General features: G+C 34.1%; 2 protein-coding genes across 51 annotated transcripts in view; one reads left to right on the plus strand and one right to left on the minus strand.

Moving 5' to 3' along the window:
* Positions 1–16,187, plus strand: part of adgrl2a (adhesion G protein-coupled receptor L2a) — a 272,313-nt gene that overhangs the window by 104,080 nt on the left and 152,046 nt on the right. For all 50 annotated transcript variants that reach the window (XM_087273202.1, XM_087273199.1, XM_087273205.1 and 47 more), the window contains exon 2: positions 9,795–9,979. In XM_087273202.1, coding sequence (XP_087129328.1) covers positions 9,871–9,979 — 109 coding nt within the window. In that variant the 5' untranslated portion in view covers positions 9,795–9,870. The remainder of the gene's footprint in view (positions 1–9,794; positions 9,980–16,187) is intronic.
* Positions 1–16,187, minus strand: part of LOC147841653 (uncharacterized) — a 202,134-nt gene that overhangs the window by 20,106 nt on the left and 165,841 nt on the right. The gene's annotated exons all lie outside the window — the stretch shown is intronic.

Here is a 16,187-nt window from a genome sequence, read left to right on the forward strand (position 1 = left end):
AGTGCACCTTTCATGATGTAAATCACACCCTACAATGTCAAAGTATGCTGCACAACAGAAAACGTTGCTGCTTTCAACCCTGCTATTTTTCTAACGACAATTCCAATATAAAAATTTAGCTTGAAATTGCTATTTTTAAGCAATTAATCACAGTATTGATTTGGTACAAAGACGATGTTGAAATATATATGAGCAAAAAAAAAAAGATATGTTTCACGCTTTCTCCTTTATGAATATTTAGCTTGTCAGCTTGTGTGCTTTGTCCCCGATGTTAGTATGTTTGAGTTCTATTGTGTGAATGCGTGTCACTGTTTATGGGCCCATTTTTTATACACTTGTCATATTCTTTGACCTTCGATCTCATGGCTCTTTTTTTGTAGTTCATTGAAAGCTCCTGGCTTAATAATAATCAAAGGGATAGTTTACGCAAAAATTCAAATGACCTCATCATTTACACTTCTTCATGTGGTTTAAGTTGTTTTGTTGTTTTTGTTGGACACATGCGACTATTTTTTTAAGAATGCTGGTTGCTGGGACTTCCATAGTAGGAACAAAAAAATATCCAGCATTTTTCAAAATATCTTCTTTTGTGTTCAACAGATGAAAACGAAGCTTAAATAGGTTTTGAACAATTGATGAGTGAGTAAATGATGATGAATGTTAATTTAAGGGTGAACTGTGTCTTTTTCAAGTTTCTAGCAAGTAGGTGTAGTTTTTTATATTATCATGTTGATACTTTTAACGTCTTTTTTTCTAAAATCAGTTTGCTGTTTTAACTTAAAGGAGCTATAATTTAAATAATGTTAAAATGATGTTTTTTTAACATGTTAATGATGAATAGTCTCATCTTTTCCCACTTTATTTTACTGTAAATCATGTATTTTTCTAAAAAAAATGATAATGAAAAAGTTTAAATTGTATTTATATTGTACATTGTTAACAATTTACGGTAGAATATATGGCAAACTACTGTTAGCAGTAACTTACTGTAAATCAATTACAGCAAAAATACTGTATTTACATTTACAGCACTGTTTATCTTGCTGTTTATGTATTTAAAGTAGTGTATAAATATATTTTTACTGTAAAATATACAGTAACTTTTACAACACAGCTTAAAAATATAGTAAAACACTGCTAGCTGCACTGTTAAAATTGATTCAAAGCTAATTCTTCGGATTTAATTTTTTATTTTTTTTTAAGCTAAGTGTTTGTAAACAATTTATTTGGGCTGAATTTAAACAAACAAATTAAGTTGAACATTACTAGATTTAATTTGTTTGCTTAAATTCAACACATATAACTTGTTTGCAACTATTTTGCAGACATTTTTTCAATGTGTCCCACGGTAAAATACAGTTCATATAACAGCTAAATACTGTGTAGTTTACCAATAATTGTTAACAGTGCACCTTTTATTATATAAATCACACCATGCAATCTCAAAGTACACTGTACGACTGAAAACGCTGCTGCTTTCAACCCTGCTATTTTTCTAACGACAATTCCAACATAACAACTTAGCTTGAATTTGCAAGTTTTAAACAATTAATCACAGTATTGATTTGGTAGAAAGAAAATGTTGAAAAATATATGACCAAAAAAGATATGTTTCACGCTTTCTCCTTTATGAATATTTAGCTTGTCAGCTTGTGTGCTTTGTCCCCGATGTTAGTATGTTTGAGTTCTATTGTGCGAATGCGTGTCACTGTTTATGGGCCCATTTTTTATACACTTGTCATATTCTTTGACCATCGATCTCATGGCTCTTTTTTGTAGTTCATTGAAAGCTCGGGGGTTAATTCAGAGGTCAAGCGAGACTTGCAAGCTGTCAATCTGGCATTGTAAAGTTTGTAAACCTCCTCCTCCCCCCCTCGGCCTTGCCTCTTGTGCATTATTCCTGCACCCACCCCTCTGAATGAAGGACTCCTCCTCTATTCTCCGGTGGGTCTCACTCCTGCTTGGGTGAAAGACGAGCGCATAATTACACATCTGCCCTTTGTTTCTCTCTTTTGGCATTAACATCTCAAACTGGCCTTTCAGCTCTGATTTGAACGGCTCTCTTCTCACCCGGAGAAGTGGAATGTTCTTTCAAAGTTCTGCTTTTTTATTTCGTGCTACTTTTTTTTTTGGTGAGTGTTGTTGGTGTGTTGGAGCAGATGTGAAAAAGCCTTCTGGGTCTGGACCTCTTCATCCATCACAGCGCTTATAAAGCTTTGTTCGTTTTCTAGGTACACTGTAAAACAATATCTATGAATTGACAGTTTTCCTTACGTTTTTTTTTTTCACTTATTTATACTTTTGATTTGCATTATGGCATCTTAATCTTTCCTCCAATAGATTTTGATGCTGAAAAGTTAGATTTTTTTTGACATTGTGTGTTTAGTTGATGTTGTAAATTACTGTACAAAAACCTGGTAGTAAGCTGGCAGTACATTTTTCGTTATTTTACAAACTTAGTTCTCTATAAATCATTTCTTAAACAATATCTGTCTTAAGCTACACTGTAAAAATATCTGTTCATATTCCGTAATTTGTGTTTTCCATCTATTTAACCTTGTATATTTCATAAAGGGACCTTGATCTTTGCTCTGTCAACTTTTGATATTAAAAATTCAACTCCACAGCTTAATAAAAGAGTGACTTTTATTGACATTTTGGTATTTTTAAATAATATAATGTATAAGAAATAATATATAAATAAATTAATCTGTAAAAAAGAAAAATAATAATAATAATAATTCATTTTATTTGTAAATGGCGCCTTTCCAGACAAGGTCGCCTTACAATAAGCATCAGCAGACATGCTAAACAAATTAAACATTACTAAAAACAATCATTGACCAAACAAGTTAAAACACAATAGCGAACATAAAAGAACATAATAAAAACATGATTAAAAAAAATGTTAAGTAAAAGCCTGCTTAAAAAGATGGGTCTTTAGACGTGATTTAAAATTGTGAAGACTATCACTGCTCCTAAGATCTAGTGGAAGTGAGTTCCATAGCTGAGGAGCCATAGAGCTAAAAGATCTGTCTCCCATTGTGCTCAATCGAGTGCGAGGTGGTACCAGGGTGAAGTTGTTGGCTGATCTAAGGGTACGAGAAGGGGTGTAGATATGGAGAAGTTCAGTGAGATATTGAGGAGCGAGATTATGAAGTGCCTTGAAAGTTAGAAGTAATATTTTAAAATCAATTCGATACTTTACTGGAAGCCAATGAAGCTGATAGAGGAGTGGCGTGACATGCTCGTGAGATTGGGTCCTAGAGATGACACGAGCTGCATGGTTCTGAACCAGTTGGAGTTTATGGAAGTGCATTACAGTAGTCTAGACGTGAAGTAACTAATGCGTGGATAAGAATGGCTGTGTTATTAGTTGTGAGAGAAGGGCGGAGAAGAGTGATATTACGCAGGTGGAAATACGCAGTACTTGTAATATTATTAATGTGACCTTCAAATGAGAGTGTGCTATCCAAGATGACACCCTAACTCTTTACCTGCACGGAGGGAAAAATTGTACTGTTATCAATGTCCATAGTGAAATTATCAGCTTTATCCAAAACACTTTTAGTGCCGATGAGAAGGGCTTCAGTTTTGTTGCTGTTTAATTTAAAAAAGTTAGCTGAAAGCCAGATTTTTGTAGTGGCAGCTTATTACAAGGCTTTTGCAGCATAAAACACGACACCAACCTAGACAATATATCCCTTTAAACTATTAAAAAGGTTCATAAAAGTCACTTTTTCAAACTTGTAAGGTTAAAAGTTGTCAGAAAAAGGTCTCATAATATTATTCAGAAGCATAAAAAATAAAAAATTTAATAAAAACATGAACACGATCAGTTTTGATGAGGCTAATCTGGGGCATCGCATTACTGCCCCAGTAAAACTCGCCAGTACCCCAATAAATGCTTTGGAATGATTTAATTTATATGCAAGTGAACTTATTTAGAGTGGTAATTCTCTGGTAATAATCAAAATAAAGATGATATACTCAATGTGCAACCGAACCAACACTGGTGAAAGCAATGCAGTTAAACAAAAAGCAAACTGAGCATGTGCGCAGAAAAAAGACACTGATTGTGCTCCCGATTGTGAACATGCACGACAAAAAAAAATAGCAGCAATGCTCACACACCACTTATGCGTTGTGAAACCAGCATAACAGTCTTTTATGCAGAGGTGTCGGCACGCAGTAAGTTTTGCAAGTCGGCAAAACAAAGTTTAAATAATATGATGAGGATCTTATTTAGACTAAGCATGGCTCCTGATGGATTTTTTTTTATGAAGCAAAAAGGAGGGATGACGAGTCAGGGATGTAAGACTTAATAAACCTAATTCTCGGCTATGAGTCGGGTCTAAGACAACACATCATATAATTCTATAAAACATTTGTTGGATTCTAATAAAATAATATTCATACATTTTTATTGACACTATGCATACTGTTATTTATTTATAATTATATATGAATGAATATATCCGAAACAGATGCCCGAGCCGCCTCAGCTGACTTCTCTCGATGTGAAGGAGCAACGGGTCTACTCCGAGATCCTCCCGGGTGTCAGAGCTCCTCACTCTGTCCATAAGAATGCGCCCTGCCACCCTTCAAAGGAAACTCATTTCGGCCGCTTGTATCTTGTCCTTTCGGTCATGATCCAAAGCTCATGACCATAGGTGAAAGTAGGAATGTAGATTGACCGGTAAATCGAGAGCTTTGACTTTCGGTTCAGCTTTTTCTTCACCACAACAGACCGGTACATCGACCACAATATTGCTGCCGCTGCACCAATCCGCCTGTCAATCTCACGTTCCATCCTTCACTCACTCGTAAACAAAACCCTGAGATACTTAAACTCCTCCACCTGGGGTAAGGACTTTCCTCCAACCTGGAGATGGCAAACCACCTTTTTCCGGTGGAGCACCATGGCCTCGGACTTGGAGGTGTTGATTCTCATCACAGCTGCGTCACAATCTGCAGCAAACCACCCCAGTGGGTGAAGGTCCATGTTCGATGAAGCCAACAGAACAACATCGTCCCGAGTCCAACATGCACTGGAAACAAATCTGACTTAGATTCAAACCAGACTCCAACTCTATTCATACAGGAACAAGACGGCCCTCAATAGATCGCCTCTGATAAATATATATATATATATATATATATATATATATATATATATATATATATATTTATACAATATATTTATACAACAGTTCTGTCTGGTTTTCAAATCTGATTGGCTGATAACCGTGCGATATTCTGCTATATCAGAACTCCTACATCCTCTTTACCCTTTGTGTATTACTCCGCCCACATACAGCCAGCAAAAAGCAGACACTACAGATCTAAAGTTTAAAAGATGCACGCTCAACTGTTTAACTGTCAGCTTATGTTTTGAATCCAATGTGGAAAAAAAGTAGTTCCTCATACAAAAGGGTTTTTGAAACTCTCCATGTTTGATTTTGTTTTTATATACACAATTATGCTGTCAAACTGTTGTATAAACGCAATATCACTCTCGTAGCATTGCGATATGGCTGTATGGGCCTCGTGCCATCGCACGCCTCCCACCAGTGCCGATATACAGCCATATCGCACTGCTACTCGTGTGATATTGCTCTTATATATATTACACCCGACACCTACTTAAATCTGAGGGCGGAGCATTTTGGAGCCAGGCTAGACACTGTGATCAGACCCTTATCCCTCTCTCCATCCTGATAAGGGGAATAACACGAGTTAGGGTGTCTTTCTAAGCTCAATGCCCTCTCCCCGGAAAGCACGCCCAATATGCTTATTCTATTTAGTCTAATATCTGAGTGTGAACTCTTGAAATACGGAAAACTGTTACGTATTTTTTTTACAGTGTACTAAAATATCAATAAAAGTCATTTTATTAAACCGCAGAGTTGATTTTTAAACATCAAAAGTGGACAGAGCAGAGGTCAACATCTCATAATGCAATTCACGACTGTAAATAACATACAGAATGTGAATCACAATATACAGAACCTGTTAATGAACAGATCTTTTTTACAGTGTAGGAAACGCTGTTCGCCGGTGGCATGAAACGGCAACCCGATTGGCTACATAATCAAAGGAAGTGCTGGTATCAAACATGCCAGGCCTGAATCTTTTGAAGATGAATGGTTGCTGTCTTAATTTGTCATGATTAGGGTTTTTAATTTGATTTGCGAATACAAAACACACAGAACAGTGTCGACAGGCCTTCCCGCTGTGCCACGCCGGCAATGGAACGGCAGTATTTGTTTGAAGCACTTAACAGGTGTTGATCGGCGGTCTTTGCTGCAGCTTAGGGAGATAAGGCGTCCCGCAGAGGGGAGAGACCTCAACACGTTTAATGAGGAGCGCGGGAGTCAGGCGAGCCGCCTTCGTCCACGGCTCCGCTTCTGGAGACTGATCAGCATGTTAACCGCTCACAGCATGAGCCAGAGATATGAAAGTACGGAGCTGTTGTCAATGATTTAGTCCAACACCCCTTGACTACGTAGGGATCAACCCTCATCCTTTATGCATTTGGTTTCCGCATTGCTAACCTGCTGCGAGGCGCCACCAAAGTGGCTTTACTAGTGGTTTACCTCTGAAAATTTCGATTCAGATGATTTTATGGTGAATAAAGGAATAAATAAATGAAATCAAAATACAGATTCCTTCTTTAGAAGCTAGCTAGACTTAAAGATTCTGCAGTTTTGGTTATTTTGCTAATGGTAAGGATATTACACCAGCCACTGGGGGTATTACTGATGTTCACAAAATAAAATAAAATAAAATAAAATAAAATAAAATAAAATAAAATAAAATAAAATAAAATAAAATAAAATAAAATAAAATAAAATAAAATAAAATAGAATGAATGAATGAATAAAAAAGTAAATAGCTAAATAAATAAAAAAAAATTAGAAATTAAAACATTAGAAATAAAATAAATGATTTATTTTATTATTTTTATGATACTACACCTGCCACTGGGGGTATCACTGGTGTTTAAAAAAAAATTAAATAAAACAAAATAGAATTAATTAATGAATGAATAAAAAAATAAAATAATTAAAAAATAAATAATAATAATAATAATAATAATAATAAATGATTAGAAATTAAAACATTATAAATAAAATAAAATAATTATAAATAAAATAAAATAATTTTTAATAAAATAAAATAAAATAACTAGAAAATAAATAAATTAAATAAAAGGCAGTATTTTATGTTGCTAATGTTTATGATACTACACCCGCCACTGAGGGTATCACTGGTGTTTAAAAATAAAATAAAATAAAATAAAATATTTATAAATAATTTAAATAATAAATTTAAATAATTATAAAAACTAAAAATAGTTTGAAATAAAATAAAATAAAATAAATTTGATGTTGCTAATGCTAATGATACCACGCCAGCCACTGGGGATATCACTGGTGCACTGGTGCAATTTTACTTCTAAATAATTAGAAATAAAATAAAATTATTAGAAATAAAATAAAAGGCAGCATTGTTATTTTACTAATGTTATTAATACTACACCAGCCACTGGGGCTATCACTGGTGTTCACATAAAATAAAATAAAATAATTGTGTTTTTATTTTTTAACAAATACAAATTTCATATTATTTTACAGATCTGTTCAGTGATTATCAAATCCATTCCTGGGAACTCATGGATCTCCACATTTTGTGTGTCTCTTTTATCCGTTAGCACACAAAATTCAGTTCACGGAGCTCTCTGCTAACAAGCTAATGATCTGAATCTGCTTAAATAAGTAAGGCATACAGAATGTGTTAAGCGTTGAGTCCTGGGGACAGGAGTTGAGAACCACTGGTATTATTACAAGTAATTGAAGTACTTACCCACACTCTGGAAAAGAAAATACAGAATGAAAAAGATAACCTTTCGTTTTCAAAATATGCATTAATGTTCCACAGACAAAAGTCAGTCATAAACAAGAGGAAGAAAAAAACAACAGAACTGTTCCCATGCTGATACACCTCCGGTGAGCTGTTATTGTGAACTTTTTCTCATTTTATACGGCTCCTTATACAGCATCGATGTTGTAATGTCATTAAAATACATTCAGTTAAATAAACTTTAGCATTTATTTAGTTGCTCAAGCTTAAAACGAGACAAAAAAGCCGTTTACTCGCACGCGCCCGTCAGAATCGGTAGGCTAACGCAGAAGCTCCATTGAATATACTGGGGTAAAATAAATGCTCATATAATAAAGATATGGTGGGGAAATGTAATTTAATGCAGTGCTTCTTGTACAATCTGAGACCCACTTTAAATCGGAGATCACTCAGCTAGTGGAGATCGCTGATTTTTAAAGAAAACAGACCTTAAACGCACCAGATTTTGCACTGGCATTCAATTTCCCAGAAGCACTTAACCCAGGTTAATGGCAAATTAAAAGTCCTATTAGCATGCTTCGGCATATACCCTATAGCAGAAGAGCAAAAAAAAAAATATTATAAAATGGTTAAGATTATTTTAATTATTTTACTTTAATTTGCTGGTTTGTTCTGTTCAACAGGATCTGTGTTAACGTTTTATTAACAGTTCAGTTTAGTTAATGGTACCTGAACCTTTCCTTACACTAATCACTGTTTACAGTATTTGACGTTTTTACTTTACTAGTAATATTTCTATAATTTGATACATTTTGTTAAATGACAGCAATTAAATATTTGATTTATTTATTTTTAGTTCTTGGTGATTTTCTTATGATTTATCTGTCACTACTTGTGTATGTTAACAGATAAACACAAGTTAATTATATTAATTAAATAAGTAATAATTATTATTTTAATAATTAATCAATTAATTATATTATTTCCTAAAATTATATTATAGTTCCTAAAAATTTGGGTCGCGGCTTGATGACCATGTAAAAATGTGGGTCCCATGGCCAAACCAGTTGAGAACCACTGACTTATCGCAACAATTTCTGTGTCAATGTATATCACACAACAAAAATTCCTTATTGTGACAAGCCTATAACCTTTCTCATTTAAATCACAATGCATTAGCATTTCACCTTTGCTGTCTAACCACACACAAATGTCCTGTTCAGACACTGCCTCTGCTGTATATACAAACAGACCCCTGATGTTTTAAAGTAACATTTACTCATCTCATAACTACTCCGTTTGACAATCCAATGCACACAGTTGCATTCCACTACATTTATTTTGGACCAGACGTGAGGAAATACCCTGTAATGCAATGATGTATTAAAGGATATTGTGATATATTTAGTGTATCTTGAAGAAACCTAAGGGGGGTGCACACACTGTTTTTAATGGGCTCCTAAGTGGCTCGTTACTGTAGTGACGATGTTTCCCATGAGACCGAGAGTGTGTTTTATGGGAGGCCGTCGGAGGGTGTAAACATGCATCGAAGAAAAACATTTAAAAGATGAGATACTGTATTTGACCGAGTCCCTTTTTGGCTGTGGAACATGCACCGGTCGCTTTAGCATTGAAAAACCTGTTTCCTGTCAGAAATGGATGGTAGCGGAACAGGTTTTGGAGAAGAGAGCAAGATAAACCGTAACGACGGCCTTTGAGGTAAATGGCTTGTTTGTAATGCGGGAGGTGCTTTTTCAGGTCTCAGTCACCTTCCAGCGGAGGGTTTCTATGAAATCTGTGTGAGTTTGCTACTGGATGGAGGAGAGAAAATAATCGGACTGCTGCAGTTTAAAGGAGGAAGTTTTTAATGCCCGAGGAGCTCTTCATCGACAGCCAAACACTGACAGTCTACTGTGGTTTTCTTGCAGGCTTGGAGGTCAATGATGGTTATCTCTCAGAGTGACTTCCCCGGATCGTTGTGACTACAGTGACTTCGACCCAGACATGTGGAAAGCAGAAAGTCCAGTCAGAGCCAGGATGGGCTGCTCAGAATGGAAGTCTTTGGTCCTTTGTGGCCTTGTATTCGTCTTGACGGTTGTGCAGAGTTCTGACGGTAAGACTTGTTTTTTTTTTCCCCCTCACAATAAAACAAATCTCTTGTAAAAAAAAAAAAAAAAGTGATATCATCCCAATTAGTCATAGGTTTCATGCTGTTCTTGAGTTTACGGTTCGGTTTTTATTTTATGTGGTGGACGTTTGAAGCAAGACACCATTTCTGGTAGCTGGGATAAATAATGGCTGCTTCCTTCCAGACACATAGCCCGAGGATCTTGGGAAGCTGTGTGCATTAGCACAGAGCCTGCTTTCGTTTTCCTTTTGGTTAAATTAAAAGAAAGACCATACAGTGTTTCCGAGTTTTCCCTCATCTCATCTCCGTCTGTTTACTCTCATGTCCTGTTCTAACTATAGGCCTAAACCCTACAACTGCTCATTATAAACAATATCCTCAAGTAAACACGCCTCATTACACTCTGTCCCTGCCGTAATATCTTTTTAATGCATTTTTATAATTGAATTAAATGGGTTACTGCCATAGCCATGGCTGGAAGTTTGTGCTTGCGCAGAAACTTTGAAAGATTGATTGCTTGAGGGTCTGTTCCCCGTTTCTCTCGAGTATATCCTAGAAACTTCAGATCTCATCTTTCTGATTTCATTTCGTGGGCCGAACGCTGTCTATACGTTTGTATGGGTCTCATTTGTATTCCGCGCATCTTCTCAAACGACATTTTCTGGTGTTTTATGAAGCCCAAATGCAAAGCAGTGATGAAGTATTGTGGAGCCGGTTTATTGATAGCGTGTCTGCCATTGAATTCCATGAAATGTGGCTTTGTGCTCTTATAGGAACGCGTCAGGGTTGTATATGCTGAATGCAATATCAGTCTGAGCTCCTAATGCTTATTTGATAATCATGCAAGGGATTTTACTGCTACAAAAGAGCTTTACGTAACTGTCGGTTGAATGTTATATTTGTTAAAACACACTAAATATCTTATGTATGATGTCAAATTTATGGTAGTTTAAATTTGTCTGCTGATGTGAATGTGTGTTGTCGCATTCCTACTGCCATGCAAAAACAGACAGTTAGGTAACACTTTGTAATAACTTTAAAACACATTAAGAATTCACAAAACATTCCCGAATAGCTGGAATATCAAAATACAACATTGTTTGATTTGGTAAAACAACAACAATAAAAATATTAAGAAATATAAGAATGTGATCAAACATTTCAGTGGTATTGAGTGATGTTTAAACTGTACACTAATATAATTTTTAAATAAGATTGCAGAGGTTTATTTTTATACAGTTGTAGTTTCATTTTTTTGTAAATTAAACTTCTATATTTGTGGCCTGAATTACCGATGTTCAATTCCCTTTTTCTATTTAGAAGATAACTGAGCCTTTAATTGCCGTTTATAAGTGATTTAAAAAAAATTGTCTTCACTGTAGATGAGCAGTAGGAATTTGTGTTAATAAAGCATTTATTCGCGTACACAGTACTTACAACTATACGCCTGAAAAATAAGATGCATACATGTTTACTTGAATAGTTTATGAATCATTTACATACTTGTTCTGATTGCTCTTAAAAGCCACCAACTACTCTTAAATAAGCCTTTGCTTAATTTAAAATCATTAAAAAGGTGTGAAAATACAGTCATTAAGCACATTATATACAGTTGAAGTCATTATTATTAGCCCCCCTTTTCATTTTTTTTTCTTTTTTAATTATATGCAAAATTATGTTTAACAGAGCAAGGAAATTTTTACAGCATGTCTGATAATATTTTTTCTTCCATATAAAGTCTCATTTGTTTTATTTCGGCTAGAATAAAAGCAGTTTTAAATTGTTTTTAATCCATTTTAAGGTCAAAGTTATTAGCCTCTTTAAGCTATATCTTTTTTTCGATAGTCTACAGAACAAACCATCCTTATACAATAACTTGCCTAATTACCTAATTAACATAACCTGCCTAGTTGACCTAATTATCCTAGTTAAGCCTTTAAATGTCACTTTAAGCTATTTAGAAGTTTCTTAAAAATATCTAGTAAAATATTATTTACTGTCATCATGACAAAGATAAAATAAATCAGTTATTAGAAATGAGTTATTAAACTATTATGTTTAGAAATGTGTTAAAAAAATTGGGGAAAAAATAAACAGGGGGGCTAATAATTCTGACTTCAACTGTATGCGCTTATAAGTCAATAAAACACTGTTTGTAGATGTATTTATTAAGAGCTAATGTAGAGTTACTGGTTAACAAATTATGAACTACACTCAAAAATGCTGGGTTTAACTCAATGGGTTTATGGGTTTAACTCAACTGCTGGGTTAATTTTTTTTCATTAAATTAAATGTGCTGTATATACATTTTTAAATCTTCTAAAGTAGAAAAATACCATAATTTGTGTGCAGATATTTAAGAAACATGCTTGAACATTCTTGTTTATCTGAAAAACAATGCTAAAGTTAGTTATTCTGCTTTGAAATTGTGCGTTACGTGCCGGAACGGCTGTCTTTGTTTTGGGTTTTTAACCCCCCCCTAATGCCAGTTAGCACCTCAGATTGCCTTTTGGTCTCAAAGTATGCATCTGTGACCAAAAATGTGACTTTCGGTAGACAGTAGGAGACTCAGAAATGAGACACAGATTCAGAGTTCCTCATGAGATTACTATATTTACTATTTAGCAAATAATATAAATATTACAAACGTATAAATGTTAGGTGAGCAGGTTACATTGTAACCCTGTATCCTAACAACACGCCACATGATATGACATGAAAAGCAGAATGGCTGTTTGCACCAGATGAAACACAACAGAAAATTTAATACAGCCATTTGAAGCAAAGAATAGTGAACTTACTGCACTCCAACGAAATGGTAAGGTTTATAATCTAATTCAGTCCTTCCCACACTTAGACTTTACTTTGGCGGGCTGCCCAGGTATATTAATAGCCACCCAAGTATATAATAGTGACACTTTTTTTTTTTTTTACTATTGTTATTATTAACCCATAACACTTTTGTATCTGCCTAATATAAACATCGGCTAGTGATTTACCCCTTTCATACTGCGCGATTATTGTTCGCACTTTCAATGCACAGTCTCACAGAGACCCGCACCTTTTTGCGCCCGGCTGGCATTTCTAAATCAACTAAAATGTTTTTAAGCTGTTGTTAATTTTAATCAGTCTGATCAAGTCTAAATCAGTCTTTAGGCTTGCTAGTCTGGTTTGCTCTTGGTAATTTATTTATTTTTACTCTTTTTTTTTTTTATTGAATACAAGAATAATAACATCACTGCATTGAAGAAAAAATACAATAACAAAAAATAAGAGAGAAGACAGAGAGAGAAAAAAATACGCAGCCTCAATCATTAAGAAAAAAGATTATCATAAGCTTTAAGAAACTTATTATTCTTATTATTATTAATAAGCTTGAGAGATTCAATATTGTATGAAATTTCAACAAGGAAAGTATTAAAAATAGGTATTGTTTTTAGAAACCTATTTTTGTGTATAAAACTTTTACAGTGTAACAGAGCATGATCATTATCCGAGAAATACAGAAATATATCTTTTATAGACAAATTTAAGTCATGTTTAAAAATGGATGATAAATAAAAAATAATGTCATTCCAAAGATGTTTAATGTGAGTGCAACTATAGAATAAGTGAAATAAAGTCTCTTCATGTATATTGCAGAAAGTACACAAATTAGATATATCAAAATAATTAGCAATTTGGGAATTTGTAGGATAATCATTATGCAAGATCTTAAAATGTATCTCTCTTATTTTGTTGGATATGCTGAATTTTTCAGGTAATATCCATGCTCTCTTCCATTGAATGCAGTCAGAGAAGTTGGTCCAAAAAAATTTACATCTTGGGGTGGTATATACAGAGTAATGTAACAATCGTCTGACATATCTGTTGATACATTTTTTATCAAAAAAAGACACTCCATCCAAAAAAAAGTAAAAAAAAAAGTCTTAAATAAATGCACATAACTTTGTGACAAACTCTTTATAACACAGTTGAATGCTCTTGGTTAATAGTGTGCAGTCATTATAACGTGTTACTATTGTTTAAAATGTGTTTGTGTTTGCATACTCAATCTTAGATAAAACATGTTTCAAAGTAAAAACCTATTTAGTACGTGAGATTACTTGCTATTAAAGTCAACAGAACTCATGTTGACTCATTCATGTACAGTAACGGGGCGCGGGTTTATTGTCTGATAAGTTAATATTATTATTTATCAGCAATTACAGATTTCCTTTGAACACATGTTCGCTGGCTTATTTCATGATGGGGTGAACTAATTTCGAAAGAAAGCTTTTCTTTATATGTCTGGCCAATTTGTCGGTACAGTCTGTGAGTAATATGAGCTGTTCTTTTTTTTTTTTTAATTATGGAAGGAACGGAATAATATCCATCCGTGTCCTGCTGCCTTGGGCTCATTCAGAACGAATAGCAGGGAACCGTGGCCTCGAACCAGTGGCCACCCGCTTGTATTCATAAAAACACTTCATCTCCATCTTAATTCACATGTGGTCAGCTTCTGTGTGACTTTCCCAGGCAGGAAATTCACATCATCTTAACATAAGAGCGTAACAGGGCTCCTGGCATCTGCAGGTTTATGACAAAACAAAATTAAAAGGTTTAACTTTTTGCTTTACAAAGAGCTGACTTTCGCCTGCCTCTGTTATTTGGCAAATGTATTAGCTCTTTCTTTTTCGTTTTTTCGAGATGCAGTCGTTTGCAGTCTTGACCTATGAATCCTCCATTTCAACTGGAGTTTTAACTCACAACTGGAGATTTGGTCAATCATTTTAGTTATTTAAAGGTCATTCCTATTGATTTTTGGAGTGGAAACACGATGCGCATAAATACAGAACTGTAGGGCAGTGATTTGCATGTCTCTGAAGAATATCAAACTATAAAATCAGTCAGCTTGGAATGAAACTTTCACTATAAGCCACATTATTAATATTCATTCATTCATTTTCCTTTGGCTTAGTCTCTATTTTAGAGGTCGCCACAGAGGAATGAACCACCTATTATTATTATTATTATTATTATTATTATTATTATTATTATTATTATTAATATTATTATTATTGTTATTAATTTATTCATTTTCCTTCTGCTTAATCTCTAATTCAGAGGTTGTCACAGCGGAATAAACCACCTATTATTATTATTGTTATTATTATTAATATTCATTCATTCATTTTTCTTCGGCTAAGTCAGAGGTCACTACAGTGGAGTGAACCGCCTATTATTATTATCATTAATTTGTATTATTGTTCTTATTATTATAATTATTATTCATTCATTTGTTTTCCTTCGGGTTAATCTCTATTTCAGAGGTTGACACAGCAGAATGAACTGCTGTGTGTGTATATGTGTGTGTACGTGTTTTTGTGACATATCAGGACACAAATCTGTATAATGACGTAGGTATGACACAGGTATTACAAAAAAAGAGGTGAAATATGAGGAGATTGATGACGTCCTTGTTTCTCAAAATGCTTATAAATCTTACAGATTGAGTTTAATTAGAGAGTAGAGCTGCACATACAATATATGGTTTGGACAGAATAAAATAAATGGAAACCTATGTAATGTAATGTAACCTATGTCCCCACTTTTCACAAAAACAAACGTGTGTGTGTGTATATATATATATATATATATATATATATATATATATATATATATATATATATATATATATATATATATATATATATATATATATATATATGCACTTATTATATATTTTCTGTGTCCATTCAATCTAATTCCAAAATCAAAGGACAGTTAATAGTTAACGAGTACATTTCATCTGACCTTTAACATATTCCCAGTATTTCAAATGCTTTTAAAATACACCTTAATATGTAGTTATATATGTATTACTTATATTTGTATTATAAAATGTGTCATTCCATGATGTGCACAATTTTTGTCATATCTCTGACAATCCTACGCGCTCTTGTTAGATTTCAATCATTTCCCAGAGGTTAATATTCCTCCATATATAAGTGTAACCTAAAAAAAAGATTAAAAAAAAAAGAAAAATCTTATTTTCTGTCTCCGGTGGGCCCCTTATTTGGACAGCTGCTGTCCTTCTTGCCTTCAAACTCTGACTGAAATGAGCTGTCTGTCTCTCTGTCTGAAACAAGCTGTCTGTCTTTCTGTCAGAAATGAGCCATCTGTCTCTCTTACTGAAATACACTGTCTGTCT

Source organism: Danio rerio, chromosome 11, assembly GCF_052040795.2.
Source record: "Danio rerio strain M-AB ecotype USA chromosome 11, GRCz13ab, whole genome shotgun sequence".
NCBI classification, from domain to species: Eukaryota; Metazoa; Chordata; class Actinopteri; order Cypriniformes; family Danionidae; genus Danio; species Danio rerio.